Below are 25,482 nucleotides of genomic sequence, written 5' to 3'. Positions count from 1 at the left end.
GACTAATGATGGGTTCAGTGATTTCTATCCCAGAATAGGCTGGTGCTCCGATACTTTGTTAAGATTTGAAATTACCTTTCTGAAAGTGCCATTTATTACCATAACTCTGCACTCAAAGTCCCAGTTTTAAGTAGTCAGTGGAGGTCAAATGTGTGACACTCAGATGGAGAGCAATGAATTAAAATCACCCTGATGTTTTAATTGTCATGCCCTAGACAGCATAGCTTATTTTAAATTGCTATGGGAAACTACTAGTCACGTATGAAACTCTGATAGTTTGTCATGTTTGATGGGGATATGGTTTGGTGGTTGAAAAATGATCAGACTTACAAATGCCTGGGCATCTTGCTTGTCAGTGTTTTGTTTCACATATAACCTTCCACTTTTCCCAGGATTATGTTGAGTTTGGAGGGGAACTGAGTTAATTACTATTTATATCATGGGGAACTTAAAAGGATCCTTAATTCACAAAAACTTTATCATCCCAAGAAAAAATTTATTGTCTTTTAGGGGCATCTGGGTGGCTCAGTTGGTTAAGTGACTGACTCTTGATTTCAGCTCAGGTCATGATGTCTTCTGAGTTCAAGCCCCACATGGACTCTGTGCTGACAGTGTGGAGACTAATTAAGATTCTCCCTATTTCTCTGCCCCTCTCTCTCTCTCAAAATAAATAAACTTTTAAAAAAGTTGTTTTTATTTAAAAACATTTTTTTAGGGGCGCCTGGGTGGCTTAGTCGGTTAAGCGTCCGACTTTCGCTTAGGTCATGATCTCGCGGTTCGTGGGTTCGAGCCCCGCGTCGGGCTCTGTGCTGACTGCCAGCTCAGAGCCTGGAGCCTGTTTCAGTCTGTGACTCCCTCTCTCTCTGACCCTCCCTGCTCACGCTGTCTCTCTCTCTCTCTCTCTCTCTCTCTCCTAGAAATAAATAAAACATTAAAAAAATTTAAAAAAAAAAACATTTTTTTAGTATTTATTTTTGAGAGAGAGAGAGCAGGGGAGGGGCAAAGAGACAGAGAGACATAGAATCTGAAGCAGGCTCCGGGCTCTGAGCTGTCAGCACAGAGCCTGACACAGGGCTTGAACTCATGAACCATGAGATCATGACCTGGGTCGAATTTGGCTGCTTAACTGAGTGAGCCATCCAGGCACCCCTAATATTGTCTTTAAAAAATTGGGGTTACCACCTCCTCCTGTCTCTCCCCCTCCTCTACCTCTCTTTCCTTCTGTCCTTGTTTTTTAATTATCTGTCAATCTCTTCATTTTCCCCTGTCAGCATATCTCTGTCTCTCACTTGCCTCTGTGACTTTGCTTCATTTTTTTTTTCTTGTGGACAGGCTACTTGTACTTTGTTAAAAAAATGCACTTGGACACAATCTCTCTAAGATATTGGGAAGAAGATGCACACAATTCTGTTTTATTAATTAAGTAAACCTCAGTTATCTAAATGTGCTACTTCACAGAAGTTATGCAAAAGTAAGCAATGATCAGAAGCCACAAATTACACCAAATTGGCTTCATACTAATCTTAGGAGGAGTTATCACTTCACTAAAACATGATGTCACTTGTGAAATTATCCAACACTCTGGCATTCTGCTGAGTAGGTGGAAGGAGATATTTGGGAAAGATAATCTTCCATTTGCATTCTAGAGAGCAGCCACCTTTACTATATATTTATATGGTCACAGATCTCTCCCCACTAAACACTTAAAGAGAGATTATATTTCTTTGTGTCCCTAACATCTTCCACAGACTGCTCCAGTGAAGTACTGGGTGAATGGAACTGGACAGAGGACCATCGCTACAAAGAAAATGGATCATAGTATCTAACTCTGACAGCGTGGTACCCCTCACACAAATTAGAATCAATGCTTCAGTATCTATTTTCCTTGTCACCAATAGCTGCTAAAGTCAAGGTGGCTGTGTTGTACTCCAGGGTCTGTAGTCTTCAGAAGACCTTCTAGTTAGAATATTCCTTAGGATGGAAGCAATTTTTTAGTTTTATTTTTCTTCATGCTACTTAGGAAAACATATCCTTTAAATCACATGTAATTTATAGTGTTTGTCACTAGTAATATACACAGCATAATGATGGTAACATTATTCCTACTACATATACGTGGACTTATGCCTAAAAGGGAAATATACAAGTATTTTATTCTAAAACTGAAGCGTAACTAGCTTGTAATTTTCTCACATTTTGAGTACTTCTAATGTTTGCTTAACCCAAATGACTAATCTTCAAATCTGTACAGTTTTCTACTAGAAGTGGAGAAGCCAGAGCTCCTTAATATGCTTATTGATTTTGCTGTGGAGCTAGATTAAGATCAGAATGAAAACAGAATTTTTTTTCTCTGAGGTATAATAGTGCCAGCCTGGGTAAATAGGATTCCTTTAAGTAGGAAGCACACACAATGTAATTTTAGAGAGATGGAGGTGAAAGATGGCTAAGGGAAGAGTAGAAGAAGTCAAAATTAAATACGTGTATGGAGCCCTTTGCTTAAGCGAATCTGGCAGTTATAAAACCACATGATCACTATTGGATATTAAGTAGATGTAATTTTTCTACTTGGCACAGTAGTTTTTCAACTTTCAAAAAAATGACTTAAAGTATTGATTTCCTTGAGTCCATTTATAATTTGATTGTGACTTTTTTAACCTATTCACTATAAGAAGTGAAATGTATCTCCATAGCTTTGCTTGGCATGTTTTTTAAATGATTATTTATTTATTTCCAGGGAGAGAGAGAGAGAGAAGACCCAAGCAGAGGAGAGGCAGAGAGAGAGAGGGAGTGAGATAATCCCAAGCAGGCTCCATGCTGTCAGCACAGAGCCAGACATGGGGCTCCATCCCATGAACCGAACCATGAGATCATGACCTGAGCTGAAATCAGGAGTCAGATACTCAACTAACTGAGCCACCCAGGAACCCCCTGATTGTCATTTTAGCTGAGAAATTATATTGTCATTAATTTTGTTTTAAATTCTATTCATGAATACAAACATGCATGAAAGTCTGACTGCTGAAAACCTGACACCTAATATCCATAACTCATTGCTCCGAGATGCATGGGCTGATGATGATGTTTGAATCTCATGGGTTCTTCATTTGGGAGGATGGTGTACGGCTATAGCTGTTTTCCTGCCCTTGATAGTAGAGAAATCAATAATTGTAACTTCTTAATTCCTCAAGGTGGAGTGAGTTAGGGGAGATATGTTTCCAATCCATGGAGGATCATTATGGCAAAAAAAAAAAGACCATAAATAATCACAAAATTGCCTACAAGCGAAGGTGAAAGGAAATAAAAAACACTTTTTTAAAAAAATGTTTTTTAATGTTTATTTTGAGAGAGACAGACAGACAGAGCATGAGCAGAGGAGGGGCAAAGAGAGGGAGACAGAACTGGAAGTGGGCTCCAGGCTCCATGTTGTCAGCACAGGGCACAGAGCTCGACACGGGGCTCCAGCTATGAGGTCATGACCTGAGCTGAAGTCAGGCACTCCCCAAAATACATTTTTTAATGAATATTAAACTTGTTCATATTAAAAATAGTTTAAAAAGAGTCTTGAGTGGGAGAAGATTGGAAAGAAACTTTTAGTGAACTTGTATGGGCTTTTATAGCCACAAAATTGGAGAATTATAAAGTCCATGCCATTTTAGTGCCTGGAATGCTTTCATAGAAATAGACATTCTGTTTGAAGGTTATTATAGGATTATGTTAGTGGGAGTGTATACCCAACATCATTTATCACCTGTGGTCAATATATGGTTAATACCTTATCAGGCAATTATTGACTGTTACTTTGTCTTCTTTGTCTTGTACACAGTCATTTTGGAAATTGATTTAATCAGACCTAAATTGTAAACTGTATCTACTTATCAGTCCCCTTGCCTAGAGATGCAGATGACTGACTCATCCATTCTTCAAGATTGTGGTAGGGAATGGCTGCTCTGTCTATATTCATTCTTCTTCCTTAGTAATAAACTTCAGTATTATTTTGATGACAATGCACATGGTTAAAATACAATATTAAAAAAAAACTCTTTTCTTCCAACTGGATGTAACCATGAAACTTCTTTGGACAATGACATATAGGTGGAAGTGTTCTGTGTAAGCCTGGGAAGGTGCCTTAGGACTTCATCCAAGAGATGTCTGGGTGGCTCAGTCGGTTGGGGGTCAGACTTTGGTTCAGGTCATGATCCTGAGATTCATGGGTTTGAACCTTGCATTGGACTCTGTGCTAACAGTTCAGAGCCTGGAGCATACTTCAGATCCTCCGTCTCCCCCTCTGTCTCTCCTCCCCAACTTGCATTCTCTCGCAAAAATAAATAAACATTTTTTTTTAAAAAAAGGACTTAATACCACTGGAAAATGTGCCCCTTTGTCTTTTTCCACATTCTCCCATATTGCTGCCTGAAGTGAGTCTTACCATTGCTGGAGCTTTGATAGCATTTGGAACCATAAGTGATCTTAATGATAGAATTGACACGGTAGGATGTTAGAGCAGAGAAATACAAAGACCCTGATTCCCTGATGACAGTGGGACTGTCATGCCAGCTCTGGACTGTTTACCTATCAACTTACTTTATATGAGAAAGAAATAAAGATATTTTTGAGCAACTGTTATTTTGAGTTTTCTATTTTTGAAACCAAACCAGTTCATAATTGGCATTACATAAAAGCCAAAATTAGTCTTCCTCATTTTGAAATGTAATATACAGTGAGGCTTAATACTTAGAACAGTATGGATTTTTGAAACATCACTGTAGGAACTAGTCCAAAGATGTGATTCTAACAATTTCTCAGTAACATTGTGACAATGTGACTCTAAATTACATTCCCTGTCTGGGTTTTTTTTTTTTTTTTTTTTAAGTAGAGATCTGACTCCATTAGCACTAGTATTGTATCCTTAGCCATTTGCAACCTGGCATCTAAAGGACAAGATCAGGAAGAACACAAGATGCCCACATCCAGCCAAGATTTGCATCCAGTAGGAATCTATGCATCATGGAATCATGGAAGGGGTTATCAGCTTCATCTCAAAATCTTTCCTAAAGCAACCTCATTAAAATCCAGCTGTGGTGCTGCCATTGATGATATTCTCTCTCCCCCTCAATCTCTACAGGAAGCAGTCAACCTAAAATATAATTACATGTAAAAAATATGCAATCATGGTAATTGGATGATGATATGGTGGCAGGTGATGTGATAGCACAAGTTGCAGGGTATAGGGAAAGAATATTAAAAATGGCAAATTCTAGCACAAATCAATATTTCCAACAACGTGCGGTGAAGGGAACTTACCAGGCTATTTTAGCCTGAAAAATATCTTACAAATTTTACAGGAGGTATTATAGCATCCATATGCTTGACCAAGGAGTAGTTTTGGTCAAGACTGAAGCTAAAATAGTGATGGATACAGTAATTATCTTTCTAGATAGAGACGTCTGAGTCAGTGAAAGACATGAATGCATTTACAATTATATCAAGATCTGTTAACCCCAGATGAACTTCACCAACATTTTGGACCTCTGGCTGGGAGACTTTACCCTTCCAAAATCTTTGCCATTTGTTTTCCTTTTTCTATTCTTACAGCCCATGCAGGAATGAGGAAGAAGGACTGGGAAGGAAAAAAAAAAAAAAAAAAAAGACAAATGTTTAGCTTTGCTGCTTTTATCAACTGTTGATATTTATGTGCAAGAGAGCTACCTGTTAACAAATTGACCAAATTCCTTATTTCCCAGAAAAACGGAATAGCCCACTTCAGATGTCAGATGAAAACATGAAAAACTTTTGTCATGGAGACCTTGTGAAGAATCAGTGACACTTTCTCTAACTGAATCATTGTTGAGTAAAAGAGTCTCCGAGTTATTACACTGCAGGTACCTGGGACTTAGTAATTCTTGGGATTTCTCCTTTCTTTTTTTTTTTTTTAACATTTACTTATATTTGAAAGAGAGAGAGAGCAAGGAGTGGAAAGGCAGAGAGAAAGGAAGACACAAAATCTGAAGCAGGCTCCAGGCTCTGAGCTGTCAGCACAGAGCCCGATGGCGAGGTTCAAGCTCAGGAACCATGAGATCGGGACCTGAGCTGAAGTCAGATGCTCCACCAACTGAGCCACCCAGGCACCCGTGGATTTCTCCTTTTGTATTGCCTACTGTTCTTCTGAGAGTGCAGTAATGGGTGTTAAAAGGGTCTGTATATTTTATTAGTGTTGAAGTGTTATTGTTAAAATAGAAGAAGCAAAATATTTTTAGATAAGTATTAGTTTTCTTTCATCATTTACCCCTATCCTTTCTCCATCTCTAAAGCTAGTGGAATTAGGGATTCTATCCTCCAGCCATACACATTCCTCTGTTTTCTCCACAAGCACCCCATGCCTTAGTCACTGAACGCAGTGTTTTCACCATTCCCCCCTTCCTCAGAAAAGGCTTCTGTTGCTCCTTTGCTGGGGGATATCCGGCTCCTGTCCTCCAATTAGCTTAAACAACACATCTTAATCATATTGCCTCTAAATTTCCAAATTAAATAGTTGTATTCTCCTTAGTGAACTTTCAGTATGTCATTAAAACCAGTTTTCCCCTCCAGAGTGGTTTCTGGTGAACAATAATCATATAAGACTATAAGAAAGGCATATTTCTTTATATATTGGATCATCATACTCTTAAAGCTGGCCTATCTCATTAATTCTTATATCTACAGTTCCTAAATTTACAAATTGGAAAAAAAATTCTGGTCCTATAGTACTGGCATAGTATTACCTCAATTAAATAGTATGTATTTATACAACAGGAATCTTACAAATTATCCTATCTGCATTAACAAATAGTTGCTAAATGCTTGTTTACTCAAAATATGAGCCATATAGAAGGTAAAATAAATAGTATAGTTTTCCCTTCCTTGTAGAAGGGAATTAAAAGTAAGTAAGGAATTTTTGTCAAGTAAGCAAGCCTCTTTCAGGGAATCAGAGGATCAGCCCAGATTAAAAAAATTTTTTAACATTTTTATTCATTTCTGAGACAGAGAGAGGCAGAGCATGAATGGGGAAGGTCAGAGCGCAAGGGAGACACAGAATCCGAAGCAGACTCCAGGCTCTGAGCTGATAGCACAAAGCCCAATGCGGGGCCTGAACTCACAGACTGCAAGATCATGACCCAAGCCGAAGTTGGACGCTTAACCAACTGAGCCACTCAGGTGCCCCAGATCAGCCCAGATTTAATTTCACCTTCTGGAACATCTACACCTATAGTCTCCTACAAAGAGAATGTACCTAGAGCCCTGCCAGACCCTGAAAGTGCCTTCTGAATCCGTTAGCAAAGAAAGATTCCATCCTGTTCAGTAGCATTTCTGTTTAGCGTAATTTATTGTGCCCTGACTTTCTGAGAACTAGAATTCATATAGACCATGGCACATAGTTCACTACAATATTTAATTAACTGTCATACTCCACTTTCACTTTTTAAAAATTTTTAAATGCTTATTATTTATTTTTGAGAGAAAGAGACAGATCATGAGCGGGGGAGGGGCACACACACACACACACGCACACACACACACACACACACACACACAATCCAAAGCAGTCTCCAGGCTCTGAGCTATCAGCACAGTGCCCGACATGGGGCTCGAACTAACCAACTGTGAGATCATGATCTGAGCCAAAGTCGGACGCCTAACTGACTGAGCCACCCAGGTGACCCTGTAATACTCTATTTTCAAGCATCCCTCTAATCAAGATTATTGGACTATAACACACTTACAAAGGGGGCAGTGGTTCTCAGAGAAAAAATGAATTTGGATTTCATTTTATTTTCTTCCCCACTTTAAGAAGTTGTTGGCTGTGTCCATGTAAAGGACTGAGCATTTCAGTAGCTTGTATCTGTGAGTTCTACTGAGAGACCAGAAATTGAAGGTGACTGGGAAACATGCGGAGCTTTGGTAATTGGAACAGATTGGCAAGTAGAAGGGAAAATATGTGAAGCTGAGTTTACAAGACATTAACAATCTCTTCATTTTTATTTTATGACCACAGTGTGATGACTGCAATTGTCCTTTTCCACAGATAAGCATCAACTGGTTCAGACAAAGCAGTTTTGCACTCCCCATCACCCACCCCCGTTCCCCAACTCCACATACAGACAAGGATCACTTGTATTGTCTGCATTCATTTTTTACTGTGACAACCTCAGGATGTGCTACTGGCACCTTGTGACAATGGTCAGGGTTGCTACTAACCATCCTACACAGAATAGGATAGTCCATCTCCTTACCACGACAAAGGCTTATCTGATCCCAGAAATCAATAGTGACAAGGTCTAAGAGTCCTGTTCTATAGAGATTTGACATTTATGTTGCTAGTGGAGTACCTCAAAAGCCAGCCTTTAGAGTTTGGTAAACAAACTCTAGTCATGAGACTCTGGCCCTTATGGCCTGAAAGAGATCTAGGACCATGCCTAAAATATGGGAAATGTTAAAGAAACACTTATTCTGGTTACTTTTTGTTTTCCCTTCTTCATATATGATTGTAGGAGTACTGGCCAGAGATAACTCATGGATGTGTAGGATCAGGAAGGACCCTGAAAGATTATAAAAATCACCTCCTCTCCATTTTCTTCTACTTCTCTAATAAAGTGTATGCCAGAGATTTCTGTGGTGCCATGTCAGGGGTAGCAGGGAGGTCTCCATTGTATTTTGTCACTGAAAGCTTTGGAGATATGGGTAGAGATATTTCTCTAATCTACAGAAGTCCTCAGAGAGCTATATGCCACATACACATATATCCCCAGACATACTTTTTTTGTGTGTTTTTCTTTTCTTTCTTAATTTTTTAAAATATAGTTTATTGTAAAGTTGGTTTCCATATAACACCCAGTGCTCATCCCAACAAGTGCCCTCCGCCATGCCTATCACCTATTTTCCCCTCTCCTCTACACCCATCAGCCCTTAGTTTCTTCTCAGATTTTAAGAATCTCTTATGGTTTGCCTCCCTCCCTCTCTGTAACTATTTTTCCCCTTCCCTTCCCCCATGGTCTTCTGTTAAGTTTCTCCTGATCTACAGATGAGTGAAAATTATAGTATCTGTCTTTCTCTGCCTGACTTACTTCACTTCCTGTAATACTCTCGAATTCCATCCATGTTGCTGGAAATGGCCAGATTTCATTCTTTCTCATTGCCATGTAGTATTTCATTTGTATATATAAACCACATCTTCTTGATCCATTCATCAGTTGATAGACATTTAGGCTGTTTCATGATTTGGCTATTGTTGGGGGTTTTTTTAATGTTTTATTTATTTCTAGGAGAGAGAGAGAGACAGCGCGAGCAGGGGAGGGCCAGAGAGAGAGGGAGTCACAGACTGAAACAGGCTCCAGGCTCTGAGCTGGCAATCAGCACAGAGCCCGACGCGGGGCTCGAACCCACGAACCGCGAGATCATGACCTAAGCGAAAGTCGGACGCTTAACCAACTAAGCCACCCAGGCTATTGTTGAAAGTGCTGCTCTGAACATTGGGGTACAATGTATCAGCACTCCTGCATCCCTTGAGTAAATTCCTAGCAGTGCTATTGCTGAGTCATAGGGGAGTTCTATTGTTCATTTTTTGAGGAACATCCACACTGTTTTCCAGAGTGGCTGAGCCAGTTTACATTCCCACCAACAGTGTAAGAGGGTGCCCGTTTCTCCACATCCTCGCCATCATCTATAGTCTCCTGATTTGTTCATTTTAGCCACTCTGACTGGCATGAGGTGGTTTTGATTTGTATTTCCTTGATGACGAGGGACACTGAGCATTGTTTCATGTGTCTGTTGGGTATCTGGATTTCTTCTTTGGAGCAGTGTCTGTTATGTCTTCTGCCTATTTCTTCACTGGATTATTTGCTTTTGGGGTGTGTAGTTTGGTGAGTTCCTTATAGATTTTGGATACTAGCCCTTTATCCTATATGTCATTTGCAACTATCTTTTCCCATTCTGTCGGTTGCCTATTAGTTTTGTTGGTAGTTTTCTTTGCTGTGCAGAAACTTTTTATCTTGATGAGGTCCCAATAGTTCATTTTTGCTTTTGATTCCCTCACCTTTGGAGATGTGTTGAGTAAGAAATAGCTATGGCTAAAGTCAGGGAAGTTGTTTCCTGCTTTCTCCTCCAAGGTTTTGATGGTTTCCTGCCAGACACACTTTTAAGCAGGACGCTTATTTAAGCAAATAGCACTGGACAAAACAGCATTGTGTGCCACTATGACAGGTAAAATTTTCATTTTATAGGTGTTTCACCTTTACTCTGTGATGTAGCTTGGGCTCATATGACTAACCCTGGAGAGCTTGCCTATCTGGTCTAACAATAACAAGTGTTATTGCTGTTTTGGCTGCTATTTATTAACCTTATAAAAAGTCCCAGCTTTTTCTTGATTTCTTATGGTTCATGAGAAATGTGAATCGATGAGGTGCAAGTGACATAGAGAAGTTCCAAGGACATCTCCTAACAATTCCTAACATTTGCTAACTATGGGATGTGTAAGATACTAGGTTGCCCCACTTAGCCTTGATATTGCTGCTCATTTATTCACATTGGTCTGGTGAGGTCGTGTTGTTTTCCTTGAGTCAACTTTGTGGCTCAGAAGTCCTGTGTTCTGTTTGGCCACATGTGCCAACATCTGGATCCTGAAATGTAATTATCTTTACATTAACTCTAGAAACTTGGAGGTGAGGAAGGCAGAACAATGAATATTCATGACTGTTACATTTTTACCTGTTAAAAGTTGTTGCAAAAATCCACAAGGTTATAAATGTAAAGTATCACACATCTAAAAGTACACCATATAGAGAGATTTAATAAAGCAAAAGCAATAAAATCAATAACAGATAAATCTTCTGAAACATGTATTAGACAAATTTGATTTACAATCCACACATAGAACTATTGGCTCTCAAGAAGATGGTTATTACCACTCACAGAATGTTGAAGGTGTTTGGTGTTATGCAATTAAAGAAATGAAAGATGAAAGAAAAAGAATTGTAATACTTAATGATAATCTCTGTCATGAGTAATTTAAGTTGAGTGAAACTCTAGATTTTAGATTGAGAGTTATTAATCATTACTAGGTGCTTTGAAATAAATAAATACTCCAAAAATTTGTATTAAAGTTCAACCATCCTAATAAGTATTGAGATATTATCGAGGGAAGAGGTAAGTATAAACTGAAAAGAATGATGTTTCAAAGAATGAACCTGAAAGGGTTTTTCATTCATTTTCCCTTTTTGGGGATCCATATCAATAAAGCTTACTAAGAACTAAGAGTGAAATTGCTGCTAACTGTGAACTTAATAATGCCCCACTGGGAGTTCATTAATATCTCAACAGGTACACTGAAGCATTATCTTAATTGCACATGATACTTTCAAAAATTGCCTGTTACAATTTTTGTGGAAACTGCCCTCTAGAACAAGCGTTAGTACATTTTGTATTGCCTTCCCTAACAGTGCACATTTCCCAGGAACATGGAACCATAAGCCTCATTCACTTTTACAAAAATAAGAAGTTCCCAGGTGACTGACCTTGTCACAAGCACTGTCCTTAGAATATAAAGAAAAGAAAGTTCAAAATGCATCGAGTCAATTGCAGGTCTTCCATAGTTTTCTAAATAAGTGAAATGGTTCCTTCATTTTATAAATGTTGAGGGATGTATTTTGAAGAGAATTGAGTTTGTGTTGGAGTAGTGATGACAATTTGGGTTTTAAAAATATTTATATTAATGTAGTCACATCCAAATCTGGACTTGGGTCTTCAGCTATTTTGACAGATGTTGACACCATGGTGATTCTTAGAGGGGTGCTTTTTCCAAGCCCAAGGGATCCCTTTGCCTAGAAGTGTTTGACTTTATAGTAATTATGGGATAAAATTAAATTTAGTAGAGTTCAATCTTGTCAACACTTGGAAAGCAAAAGTGCATCACACACTCATTTGATTTTCTATTAGAAATGACATGGAATTATTTTCTCTAGCTTTGTTTAATATATTCCTTCTTTTTCCTCCTATTTTGATTTGATAATGGCAATGTTAACATAAAGTAAAGGCATTTAGCTGGAACCGAGGACGTGGGATGCCAAACACTAATTGCTTCTTGCATCTGACATCCAAGTCTGGTTGTTTAAGGGAGAAGAGCTAAAGAGACAGCAGGGCAGAATGACCCTGTTTAAAATGATAAATTTAAGTATGTTTTGCAGAGTTAGACTGAACTCCGGGCGCTGCCTGGAGGTGCTCGGAATTGCCAAGTCTCAGGCCTAAGAGAAAAAACAGAATGAACAGTCGAAATGACTCCCTAGGTCCATTTACCTTTGAACCCCCCAACCAATGTCAGCTTGTTCTACATTTCAATGACGAGGAAGGAACTCCTAGGGACTCATGCGCCAAGGATAAATAAAAAGGGCAAAAGAAAATGTTTGCTTCCATGCTTAAAGTTGCCAGTCATAGGTCCAACAAGGGCAGGGATAACTCCCAACTACTGTGAGTCCCTCTTGCCACATCAACTAGGTAGATGAGGGATTCTGTTCTCTTAAGTTTATTCTATTCATTCATTTGCTAGTTTATTCATTCAAAATACTATCCACTGGTGATAAATGATGAACAACGTCCTTGCTCTTCATGGCCATAAGTGCTCTCCAGGAAAGGAGATCAGGAAAAGAGGTAACAGTGTACAGAAAGTTGAGACACTTGTTTCCAAAGGAAAACTCAGCATTTCAGAACCCGTCAGTGACCTTCCTATGAACTCCAGCTTTCTAGAGTGAACATTGAAGGTTAGGACAGAGCCCTGTGCACCTCTAGTGATCACTGCATTTCAAGAACTGGATGTAAATGAACTTGATTATTCTTTCAGTCACCAAACAAATCCGTTACCACAATCTCTTGTATTGTGAGGTACAAACGTTAACAACTTGAATGTTTTTAGAAGGTGCAGAGAATGTAAGTTATTTAAATGTCTTTTTTTTTTTTTTTTTAGAACGAGAGAGAGATCAAGTGAGTGGGGAGGAGGGTCAGAGGGAGACAGAGAATCTTCAGCAGGTTCCAAGTTCAATACAGAGCCCAATGCAAGGCTCAATCTCACGACCCTGGGACCATGATCTGAGCCAAAATTAATATTTGAATGCTCAACCAACTGAGCCTCCCAGGTACCCCCAAAATTCTTGAAATTAGTTTTCTCCTGGCCTTACTTCTTTTAGATTTATTGGAATTCTTGGGGTCTTAAACATTTGTTTGGTGTTGTTTCCTTTTTCTATTTTAAGAGTAATATATAGGTTTGGGAAATGTCACATCTGATAACTTGAAGAATGATGGTTTTATTGCTGTTTTTATTTTCTTTGCTTTTTGATGTTTAAAAAGGATCAAGAAAGTTGGCTTCTACATAACTTTGAAATGATGACTTCTTGGTGTGAGAACTGTTCAAAAACTTGATTATTTGAAATGAATTTCCATCTTGTAATTATTGTCATATTGATTCATACTTTGGAAGAAACAATTGGAGAAACTGAGATTTTCTTTAAAAAAAAAAAGACTTGGTGGAGAGGTATACTTTTTCAACTACTTGAAGACACTTCTTCTAGCTGAAGACTGTATGTTGGCAAAATAAGATTTTAACTGATAATCTTAATTCTTCCTTTGACATTTTTCAAGATAAGAAATAAGAATAAATTCTAGTTGGGGCGCCTGGGTGGCTTAGTCAGTTAAGCGTCCGACTTTCGCTTAGGTCATGATCTCGCGGTTCGTGGGTTCGAGCCCCGCGTCGGGCTCTGTGCTGACTGCCAGCTCAGAGCCTGGAGCCTATTTCAGAGTCTGTATCTCTGCTCACGCTGTCTCTCTCTCTCTCTCTCCTAGAAATAAATAAAAAATAAATAAAATATTTTTTTAAAAAAGAATAAATTCTAGTTGACTTTAAATACTCACTGCTGAGATATTTGAAAAAGGAAAGCTATTTTCACTCTATTATTTCTATTTTCCTGGATATTCTAGCTGATGTAATTAGAAAATAAAACTAAGTGAATTTTTATAATATGACTTCCTTACCTGAAAACCCCAAGAAAATAAACTGAAAGCTATTAAAACTAATAAGAATTTTAACAAGGGTGTAAGTCACAAAGTAAATATACGAAATTAATAGATTCCTATGTACCAGCAATAAATAGAAAACAAAATGAAAATGTTGTATCATTCATAATACAATAAAGATAACAATTATCTAGAAATAAAGTTAATACTAATTATCTAGAAATAAAGTTAACAGTGTGCAAGGCCTACATGGAGACAGCCATAAAATTTTACTAATAGAAAACAATGAACAACAGAATAGATGAAAATAGTTATTTTCCCATAAGGGAAAATAAAATATTGTAAATATATCTATTCTTCCCACATTAATTTATAAATATAATGCAATTCTCATCAAAATCTTCATGGAACTTTATTATGAACTTGAATAAAACATGCTAAAATTTCAGCTGGAAAACTAAACATGTGTGATTGCCCATGGTCATTTATAAAAGAACAGTTAAGAAGAGAGGATACATTTCAACTAATGTAGCCCTAAACACTCTAAGCTTATAAGAACTAAAACACTAAAATGCTGTCCTTAGACGTGGAAGATAGAAAAGTGGAGCAAGGAGAGAATATTCCACAAAGATCCAAGGGTATTTAAAGATCTGTGGAGTACCCAGATGGTTCAGTTGGTTAAATATCTGACTCTTGATTTAGGCTCAGATCATGATCTCACGGTTTGTGAGATCAAGCCCTGCCGTTCGGCTCTATTCTGACAGCGTGGAGCCTACTTAGTATCCTCTCTCTCTCCCTCTCTCTCTCCCTCTCTTGCTCCCACTGTCTCTCTCTGCCTCTGTCTGTCTTTCTCTCTCTCTCAAAATAAGTAAATAAACCTAAAAATATTAAGATGTGACAAGAGGTGGTCTTTCTCATCAGTAACGAATAACTATTTAATATATGGTGCTGGGGCAAGTAGTTAACCATTTGGGGGAAATAGCTATAGCATGCTAGTCTACCTTCTATAATGGTTCCAAGTAATTTAAATACAGGGAAATATTTAAATGTGAACCTTAAGTATTTCTGTCACATTGGTGGGGGGTAGGGGCTTGAACAGTGTTCTAACAAAATACTCATGGATATCGACACAGAATTGAATTAGCTCTGAGGATTCTTCTTTTTTATTCTAATAGCAAAAACTTGGAAAATGTTTAAACATTTAATAATAAATGTTAGGTTTAGATGAGCAGAATATTCTACAACTGAAAAGAGAGAGAAAGACAAATGAAAGGGTCAGGGGAGGGAAGTAGAGATTAAGACCTGCATTTTCATAGTTAGTAATATGTGTGTGTGTACCTCAGTACACACACAAAAATCAGAAAGTGACAAAATGTAAACAGAGATGAAGATATTAAAGTTATTTCTTCTTTTTTGTTTTCTGAAGAAAAAGCACAAACTCATTCTAAACAACTGAAATAGACTGGAGATGTTTTCATTCCTATTTGGGGCACATCATTAATAAAAACCATGTTTATGTGATAGGCAGGTTCTTATGACAAGCAGAGAATGATGAGATAAGATGAAAAATTTAGTCTTCTGGCACAGATTAAAAGTTATTTAGGTTTTTTAGAGGGTTTTTTTTTAAAGTTTATTTACTTATTTTGAGAGAGAGAGAGAAAGAGAGAGAGACAGAGACAGAACGAGTGAACATGCAAGCAGGGGAGGGGCAGAGAGAGAAAGAGGGAGAGAACCCCCAAGCAGGCTCTGTGCTCTGAGCTTGGAGCCAGATGTGGGGCTTGAACTCATGAACTGTGAGATCATGACCTGAGCTGAAATCAACAGTCTGATGCTTAACCAACTGAGCCACCCAGGTGCCCCCCCCTTTCATTTTAATCAGAGAAAAAAAGTCTCTAGAAGAGATGAAATATGTACTTTCCTATAGCCAAAGTGTTATTACCGAAATTTTCTTCATCAAGAGATCAATTCTGCATTTCCATAGGAGACTGGCAAGAAGGGAGGGTTTCAGTTACAGAAAATCACTCAGGTCTCAAGGAGACTGTGGAGGTCAAAAACTGAAGATGACTAATATAATTTGGCCAGTTGTAGGTACCAGTTATAACACAAACTTCAAAATAATTACTTTATGCGTTTAAACACTATTTTGAAAATGAGTAACTAAATATGCAACATAATACTTAAATAAGTGCATAGCATCATATTTCATAGGTTACATAAATTCTTGCAGTCCTTCTTCTCTTACTTTGAGGAGGCATGTCCTTATGCAGCTATATTTTTATCACAGAAATGAAATCCATTTGTTCTTTCATTCCTTATTCTAGCATGTGAATAATGTAGAAATAAGTACACTGAATATAAGATGTGCACATGATCCTAAAGGGGCATATGAGTTAAACTGGGAGATACATCTTATTTATAATGAAGAGCTGGACCACAGGGAGTGACCACTTTCAAAGGGTGCATGTAGTGAAGGGAGCAGTATGTTTCACCAGGATTTTCATTACTATATTTGGGCACAGTTTAGAAAATGCACTGGATTTGGGAGCGCTCCACAATTCTGATATTTTACAGCAGCTACATAAATGCAAATCCAAGTAAAAGACTGGATGTATCTTCATTAGCACTGTTTCAAAGGTAGAAATGGATTTTGGCAGCTTCAACAGCATGAAGCTTTTACATTTCCACAAGTTGAAACTGATGGAAATGTATTGACATGCTTGGCTTCTTTCCTTTTTATTTGTTATATGAAAAAATCTCTCCCTCCCATCCCACCTCTCTCCCTCTCTTTGTCCGTCTCTTAATCCCTTCCTTTTTTTTTCTGTCCAGAGCCCTTATTCAGTTGATATTTCTTTACCTAAAATTTATAAGCTTGGAACTATCAATGAAACAGAGAGCTCATTCTACTGAGATATTTGTATAAGCTTCAACAAGGGATTTATGTAAAATGTTTGAATAACAGTCTAAGAATGATCACTTAAAAACTTTCATTGGCTCTGTAATCAGCTCTGTGGACAGAAATTGGCCTGAACTCCAGTAATATACTTCCCTTCCTTGTTTCATTCTTATTAAATTGTTTTACCAGTGATTCAGCAAAGTATTGTAGTTAAGAGTTCATAAGTTCACACTGGGCATTCTCGGGTGTGGGTGCTGCTCTCTCTCTTACAACTTTGTGACTTGAGACAAGGTCATATGATTCTACTTCCAAGTTTCAATTTCCTCTCATGTAAAATGAGGTAATAATAGTATAACATGGTAAAGAATACTTACTGATGGTTTGATAAGTTCATGCATATAAACGTTTAGAACATAACTGGTGGTAAGAAAGAGTTGGATAAATAGTAAAGATTATTTCTAAAGCGATAATGATAGGAATGATTAAAACTATGTTCTTCCCTTAAGACAATGAGGGGAATGTGATAATGTGTCGCAGAGAACTTGGGAAGTCAAATGAGGGGAATGGGTAAACTTAGTGAGGAAGCACACTGTTCTCTGCTTGGATTATCGTTGCCCCCATGTATTAATTAACCAGTCTGTCCTGGGCATCATGCTGAGCAATGCATAATCATTATTCTTATACTTCAAAATAAACTTATTAATGATACCTCATAGAGGTAAACTTCACCAAAGTAAACACTCGTGTAGAGAAACATCAGGCTTTGATTCCAGATCTTGTCAATACTAAAGCCCATTTTATTTCCATTACACCTCACTACCCCTTTATCAAGTGTAGCTCCTCATCAGGGGACTGAGGCTTTCTCACACTGATTTGAGGCTTTGCATAGTGACAGTGCCCCCAGTGGTCATAGAGACAAAGTGCATCAAGGATGGGCTGCATGATGGGTCATCCACTGCCAAGGCCATCTGACTTAACGGTAATGCACACCAACAAGACTGGTAGAGGAATGAGCTTTCAGAGGTGGTAACCAGCTTTAAACAATAGAAATGGGTTTAGGAACAGATTAACATTGAGTAGAATTTTTTGAGGGCTCAAACAATCAGCTTGAGTGTAGCTTTGACATCTTTGGAGCAGAACTGACTGTTGGGCTTGACTTGAGCAAAGACCAAAACTGGCCTTTAGCTACTTGAGAAATACTTATGATAAATAACAAGAGTGAGTCCTGGTAAAGCACGCAGGCAGAATTTGGCGAAGTTGTTCATTTTTATATGTGGACTGATGGTACCAATCATAGCCTATTGCATGCTAGTGTTAGAAGAATGAGGGGGCAGAGCTTATAAAAGTAGTTAGTGAGAGGTCCTGAGGTTAGGACCTAACACAGGGTCCTAACTAATGGCTATTTCAGAGCTTCCTCTTGGGTATCTGGAATCCCAAACATTTTTTATTAGGGCCTCTTTATGTGTATGTAATTTAACTGAGCTAAAATCAGAGTGTCAGGCCTACTTAGGTAGCCTAATCTCATGTGATCCTAAGAAAAAATACTATACCAGATAAGGGGAGCAATCTGTATGTTAGGCTACCATCCTGGAAACAGAGTCCTGCTATGGGACCCTAGGATGATCCTTACAAGTATAAGTTCTAGGGCTCCTTGTGATCTGGTTAATCCTATGTAAGGTAGAGGGCCAGAGGACTGTTTAAGTGGGACCTGACAGCTACATGGGCTCCACGCAGGCAGGAATGCCAACCCTCTATCATCACCCAAAGAGGAGCTTAGACAATTTGAATTAAGGCCCTCCAAAGAGCAGGGACCACTGAAGCGAAGGCCTTGTGGCAAGGAACCTCCTGCCTGGTTCTAAGGGTGTTACTTAACTACTTAATAACATTTTTGTGAAGAATGCATGGAATAATGTATGAAGCTTGCATAGATATTTCCTCACAAGTGATCAGTACTCAAACAACATTAGACATCTGATGGCACCCACCAATATTCATGAACTTTGTCAATTAAACCAATCTCTATACAAAGTCCAGTTAGGCGATTGTGTTTCTGTTGTGGTGGTGGTGATGGTGTCTAATAGTGTATAAGAAGTAAAGCATGATCTAAATGTTTGTGAGAATGTTTACAAAGTTTGCTTTCCTAACCACCGTGATTCATGTGATTCCCATGCCATCCTCTTTCCCTCTTCTAAAGAGGAGAAAACAAAAGGCCAAAGCACAAAAGTACACCCTTTTATGCTGTCAGAAGGTGGTTGGCTGCATTTAGGGTTTACAGTTATAGGGTGCATCCTCTTTGGGAGCTCAAGCCATGTATTGTGAGTCACTGGTCATAAGTATAAATGAATCTCTCACATCCTGGTGGTGTGCTCTCTCATGTGGTGCTTTCTTTTCTTTCCAGATCCCCCAGATCAGTTATGCATCAACGGCACCTGAGTTAAGTGATGACAGGCGCTACGACTTCTTCTCTCGTGTGGTCCCACCTGATTCCTTCCAAGCTCAGGCTATGGTGGACATTGTAAAGGCCCTAGGCTGGAATTATGTGTCTACCCTTGCATCTGAAGGAAGTTATGGAGAGAAAGGTGTGGAATCCTTCACGCAGATTTCCAAAGAGGCAGGTAGGAAGAGATTGCTATGGTCAAGATGACCCTCTGCATACACCTGTGGCTTGTAATTTTCTTCTCAATCGTTGTTAAACAGACACTCTACATAATCACCATACCCTTACTCTCACATTCCCTACTGCCTGTTAAGTAAATCTGTAAAGCCTTCATTTATAACACTTTGCCATTTTTGAAGAGAATATTTTCAAAAGTGTGAAACTGAAGTCCTTGGAAGTATTAGTAGCAGAAGTGGGGATAAGAGACTATGCACTAAATTTGGTATCTTACTTCTGTGTCATGAATAAGTGTGGATTGCAGCCTGCATACAGAAGCCTAAGACAGTGCTGCTAAATGTGCCTCTCCACACATTCCCTGCCTCTATGCCCCTCTCCAAAATGCACAGAATTATTTAGAACTAGAGACCCTAGTCATAGTGGCCCTTTGCTTTGAAGAGAAATGACAGTGATAGCTCTGAACTACTTGTCCAAAATAAAACTGAATAAATTATCTAGACAGTAGACTGTATTTAGACAATCTTTGGAACTTTAGATTATTTTGAGACAGATGGTTCAATTAAGTAGTCCTTGGTGTAGATTCCTTTATGTGTATTTAGCTCAAAATGGGTTCAAATGTTTGGCCAGCTGGTTTCCATTGGGCAGATTTTGAAAAATGAGATAAAATTCTTACTCATAGAAATTTTGGCAATAAATATTTAGACTTCCCCTAATAGAAATATTGGATGTAGTAAACATATATTTTAAAAAACACATGCTTTGATATTCCTGTAAAGTTTTTCATGCTAATGTTAGGTCCTTGGTTCTGGTTGTAAGCATTTGGTCTAATCTAAATTGTTATTGACTGGAGTAGTTAACTAATCATAAAGACAAACAAACAAACAAACAAGGTGATAGAAACAGAGGCCCTTTTCATGAGGAAATATGTCATAAATCTTTAAGACCTGGTTTTAAATATTTGACTTTCAGACTACAGATATACCCAGAAATGTAATGTGTTGGTATATAGATGGTATATCTGCACATGGCTACTGAAAGAAGGAGGCCAAGGCTTGTGTAAATCCCATGTTTTTAACTCAGTCCCTTATCATTAGATTTAATTTGAATAATTTGCTAGAAGCATTACTTTTCCTTCCAACTGAAATATTCTTATTGTTAATACCTTTGACTAGATAACTTATGATCATTGACAGGTCTCATCTTAAATGCCCTTTTTAGGTTAATATAAACATACCCCAAACTGCCTTGATTCTATTTGCTTGGTCTTGTATTTCTAGTGTCTTCTCCCACAGCACTTGTTATATGTTAGTATAATTTGTTGTCATGGATGTTTTCTGTCTTGTCCCCTAGACTCTAAGAGGGGATCATGTCTGTCTCATTCACTACTGCAGTCCCAGCGCTGTGTTTCCAAGGGAAATATACTTAGTATATATAATTCAGGTAGAAGTTTTCTGATTAAGAAAGAAATCTTAACTGAGTTCTTGTGTCAGGCATGCCATGATTTGTAGGAGTCATTAATAATTGACTTCCTGAATCTCCAAAGAAATACCTAATCAGTTTTGATAACTGTTTTTATTTCTTTCTTTGTTTCTTTGACTTCTGCTTTGACCCAAATGCTAGAAGCCAATTTAGAGCAATAACTAAAATATGAACATAAAAGCCAATAGAGAAGACAAGAGAAAGAGAAAATATGGGTAAAGTAGTAAGATAAAGCTCAGAGATAAAGTTCAGATACCATCTTATTCTACGTAATTGCTGCAAGTGGGTCTCAAATTTAATGCTGATCTTTTGTGCTGGACAAAGCAAAGAACACTACCCATTTTGTTACAAAATTTACAGTGTTCATAAGGTCAAAATCATGTTGATTGTCCAGTAAAGGACAGGAACAAGACAAATATTTGCTCTGGATCTTTTTTTTTTTTTTAATTTTTTTTTAATGTTTTATTTATTTTTAGGAGAGAGAGAGAGACAGCGTGAGCAGGGGAGGGTCAGAGAGAGAGGGAGTCACAGACTGAAACAGGCTCCAGGCTCTGAGCTGGCAGTCAGCACAGGGCCCGACGCGGGGCTCGAACCCACGAACCGCAAGATCATGACCTAAGCGAAAGTCGGACGCTTAACCGACTAAGCCACCCAGGCGCCCCAGCTCTGGATCTTTTATAAAGAACTGTATTTTATAGACAGGTCAGTGGTGAGTTTCACATGGTTGTTTATTCCTAGTGTCACTTGGTGAAAACTTAAAATATAATATCAGAGTCTGCTGTATAATGACACTGCAAAAAGGAAAAGCCTTTATGGTAATATGGTATGAACTCCCAGCTCATAACTTTAGCTAAACATACATTGAAATAACCCAACTCGGAAATAAAGATTGTATCATCAGCAGCCATTTCGGATGAGATCCTTCATTCAGAGAGCCTTTGAATTGGGGATGAGAGTGACTAAAAAGCTGTAGAATTGCAGGAAAACATTGAGGGTTCAGGTAATATCTGCAGATTGGTTCTCTTCCTATAAGTATTATGATATTCATTATGTACTTAAAATAAACTTAATTGAAACCATAGCATTTGTGCAATTAATTTAAGTGAATTCACTCATGCGCTTAACAAACACCCCTGCTCTATCCCTAAAGAAAAAAAAAACAGACAAGGAGGAAGAATTGCAATTTAAGTGGCACATAGTACCTTTACTCGCCAGTGTGTACATTGCTTAGAGAAAACTTGAGGAGGGAAACATGATTCCATTGCTTTTTCAGCTGTGTTCACTTCTGTGGCCTCGTAATATGAGCATCTTACTACCCGAAATGTGACTTCAATAGATAGGGATACATATTCATATGCTACAGTCTCTAAAGTAATCCAAATGCCTCCTGTGATATTCAAAGAAACACCAATATAGTCTAATTCAGAAACAGAAAGGAGTAGAAAAATGTCCTTTATTGGAATTTCTTAGAAGAATACATGCTTAGGAAATTTTTAGGGATAATTTTTTTAGATTTATTTAGTTTGAGAGAGAGAGTGAGTGAATGAGTGAGTGAGCAAGCAGAGAAGGGACAGAGAGAGGGAGAGAGAGAGAGAAAATCCCAGTCTCACAAATCATGAAATCGTGACCTGAGCCGAAATCAAGAGTCAGAAGGTTAACTTACTGAGCCACCCACGTACCCCAAGAGTAATTTGAAATGTCTACTTTTTCTGTTGTCTGATGACTGTGGAACCTGGTCCTCAAATATACAGGTCCACATGCATGTGTAGAAGGGGTGGCATGGCACAGAGATCAGCAAGCACTGTGGAGTCAGGAAGATGTAGATTAACAGGCACTGTTACTTTCATGCTGTAAAATTTTGGTACATGATTTAACTTTTCAGCTCTCAGATTCCTCATGTAGAGAATGAGATTAATACCTGCTTCATCAAGTTAGTAAAATAAATAAGATCATATATAGGCAATCACCTAACACCCAACAATACCGGATTATTATTAGTTCATCACACCAGTTCTCTATAAATTAGTCGAGTTATTGTTTGAGTTTTAAAAATTTGAAAATAATGCAAGTTATGGATGACATTTGCCTTCAGTTATAACTACGAGGTTATATATATGTAATATATATATAATTATATAATGTGATATAAGTTATATGTGCATATAATCACTGAGTTGCTATTTTTGCTAATATGCTTTCATTATACAAGAAGCATAAGAAAAAGTGGAGCCTGAGTGGCTCAGTTGGTTAAGTGTCCAACTTTGGTTTTGGGTTGGGTCATGATCTCATGGTTTCATGGGTTTGAACCCCTCATTGGGTTACAGGCTGACAGCCTGGAGTCTGCTTGGGATTCTCTCTCTCTCTCTCTCTCTCTCTCTCTCTGCTCCACCTCCACTTCTATGTTTGTCTCTCTCAAAAAAATTAAAAAATGCTTAAGAATCATTAGGAAGTAAAAGAAGTTTACTATTCAAATTGTCCTATGTGTGTAGTGTGTGTATGTGTGAAAATGAGAGAGATAGAGAGAGAGATGAGAGTGAGAGAGAGCATAAGCTCATTGGTGTTTCTATGTACTGCTAGCAGGCTTGAAGGAGTTACTTCCATTATTAATAATTTGACTTCGAAGATTATGATTCTCTTTTTATAAATGTCTTTAAGAGTTTCACCCTTTCAGAATACTTCTATTCCAGAATTTACTTTAGACTTAAATCCTGAAGCAGAGCTTACTTGTCGAACTACAGCCTGAGATGTATCTACCATGTGCATAGTTAAGAACATGGGTGAGCTCTCCTTTATCATACTCTGACAGTGCGAGTCAAGCAATGATGTCTGTGCAAGGAAGCCATCCTTCAACAGGAGGCCATGTAATTTGTTTGGAACATGGAAGCCTACGCACACACCTTCTCTATTCTGTCAAGGAAAATCTCAGTAATTCTTTTCTCATATAGTCATGGGAAAGTTAAATATGCATGGATGCTTCTCCTTGTTGAACTTTTAGAGAGGAATGTGACATGATTTTCTCAGATGATGAGATTTTTGTAGAACAGTTATGTTTGCACAAATTGCCCTGTGTATTTGAATGGATGCACATGCAACAGCAACAAAAGCAATTTATTGCTTAATATCACAAGGAATGACAGATTATTCCTTTTCAGTGTGCTTTAAAAATTCAAGTCTACATAATGACCTAAATAGCTTAAATTAGAGACACAGAAGCCTCTAAGTGAAGGTGAAAGTAAATACTTATGAGAGTATATACAGATTTAATATATGTCAAATTTTTGAAGCAAGTTCAGTTCAGGGATTATGAGAGGAAGGACACCATATACGATTCAACTTTGCCAGACAGTTTTCAGGAGGGTCTTATGACCATTCCTTTGCAATATGACACAAATAGTAATGATTTGCTACTGCCATGGTATCATGATAGATGTCAACTTTTCAAAACCTGAAACAACAGTTGAACTATCCTTTTGGTATTTCACGCCAATCACTTAATTAAACAGATATTTCAATTGGTCTTTTTAAAAAATGTTTAATTTATTTCTGAGAGACAGAGAAAGACAACACGAGCAGGGAAGGATCAGAGAGAGAGGGAGATATAGAATCCGAAGCAGGCTCCAGGCTCTGAGCTAGCTGTCAGCACAGAGCCGGTTGTGGGGCTCTAACCCAGGAGACGTGAGACCATGACCTGGGCCGAAGTCGAACGCCCAGCTGACTGAGCCACCCAGGCGCCCCTTAATTGGTCTTAATAGAAATTACCATTCTTCTTCAGATAAACTGTAGAATTTATTCTTATTTCGTACTTTATTTTAACCTATAATATTCTTACTAGAATAATTTTCTAGAATAATTGAGACTTAATTGACTATTATAACCATTATACAGCTCTCAGTCTTTTAAGATCTCAGAACTAGTTGGATTTGCTTATTAGAGGACTCTGCTCTCTCTCCTTCAGAAATGCAACATTATCTTTCATTGCGTGTGAATTGTTAATCTTCCCCATCCTACCATAACCTCTACGAGGTCAAGGACTTTGCCTTGTGACCCTATCATTTACTGTAGTATTTGACATATAGAAAGCTTTCAGTAAACACTTAAGGGAAGGAGAGAAAGAAGGAGAAATTGCATTTCTTCCTTTGTCCTTTAGAAAAACAAAGCCTGCCAAAGAAGCACTTATGACATATAATTTTATGATACATAATTTTTTGACTGGTGGCTCACACTACATTCTTCTGTCTTATGATCCCCCCACAAAACTTAAAGCAGTGTTGCAACAAGTCTNTCCATCCTTCAGGGACCCCTGGACCTGCCAGAGCTGGCCTCCGACAGTCTGTAATTCCCAGTGCCTCCTTCTAGGTTGAATTTCAGGGGTTCCTTTTCTTTTCTTTTCTTTTCTTTTCTTTTCTTTTCTTTTCTTTTCTTTTCTTTTCTTTTCTTTTCTTTCTTTCTTTCTTTCTTTCTTTCTTTC

At 38.1% G+C, this 25,482-nt stretch overlaps 1 protein-coding gene across 1 annotated transcript in view; it reads left to right on the top strand.

Moving 5' to 3' along the window:
* Positions 1–25,482, top strand: part of GRM7 (glutamate metabotropic receptor 7) — an 871,267-nt gene that overhangs the window by 249,503 nt on the left and 596,282 nt on the right. Inside the window, exon 2 of the mRNA XM_077763719.1 lies at positions 19,320–19,536. Within this exon, the coding sequence (XP_077619845.1) occupies positions 19,320–19,536 (217 nt within the window). The remainder of the gene's footprint in view (positions 1–19,319; positions 19,537–25,482) is intronic.

This window comes from Crocuta crocuta, unplaced genomic scaffold, assembly GCF_008692635.1.
Source record: "Crocuta crocuta isolate KB4526 unplaced genomic scaffold, BGI_CrCroc_1.0 scaffold184, whole genome shotgun sequence".
NCBI classification, from domain to species: domain Eukaryota; kingdom Metazoa; phylum Chordata; class Mammalia; order Carnivora; family Hyaenidae; genus Crocuta; species Crocuta crocuta.
Note: the sequence above shows the minus strand (reverse complement) of the source record. Positions and strands in the feature narration are given on the sequence as shown.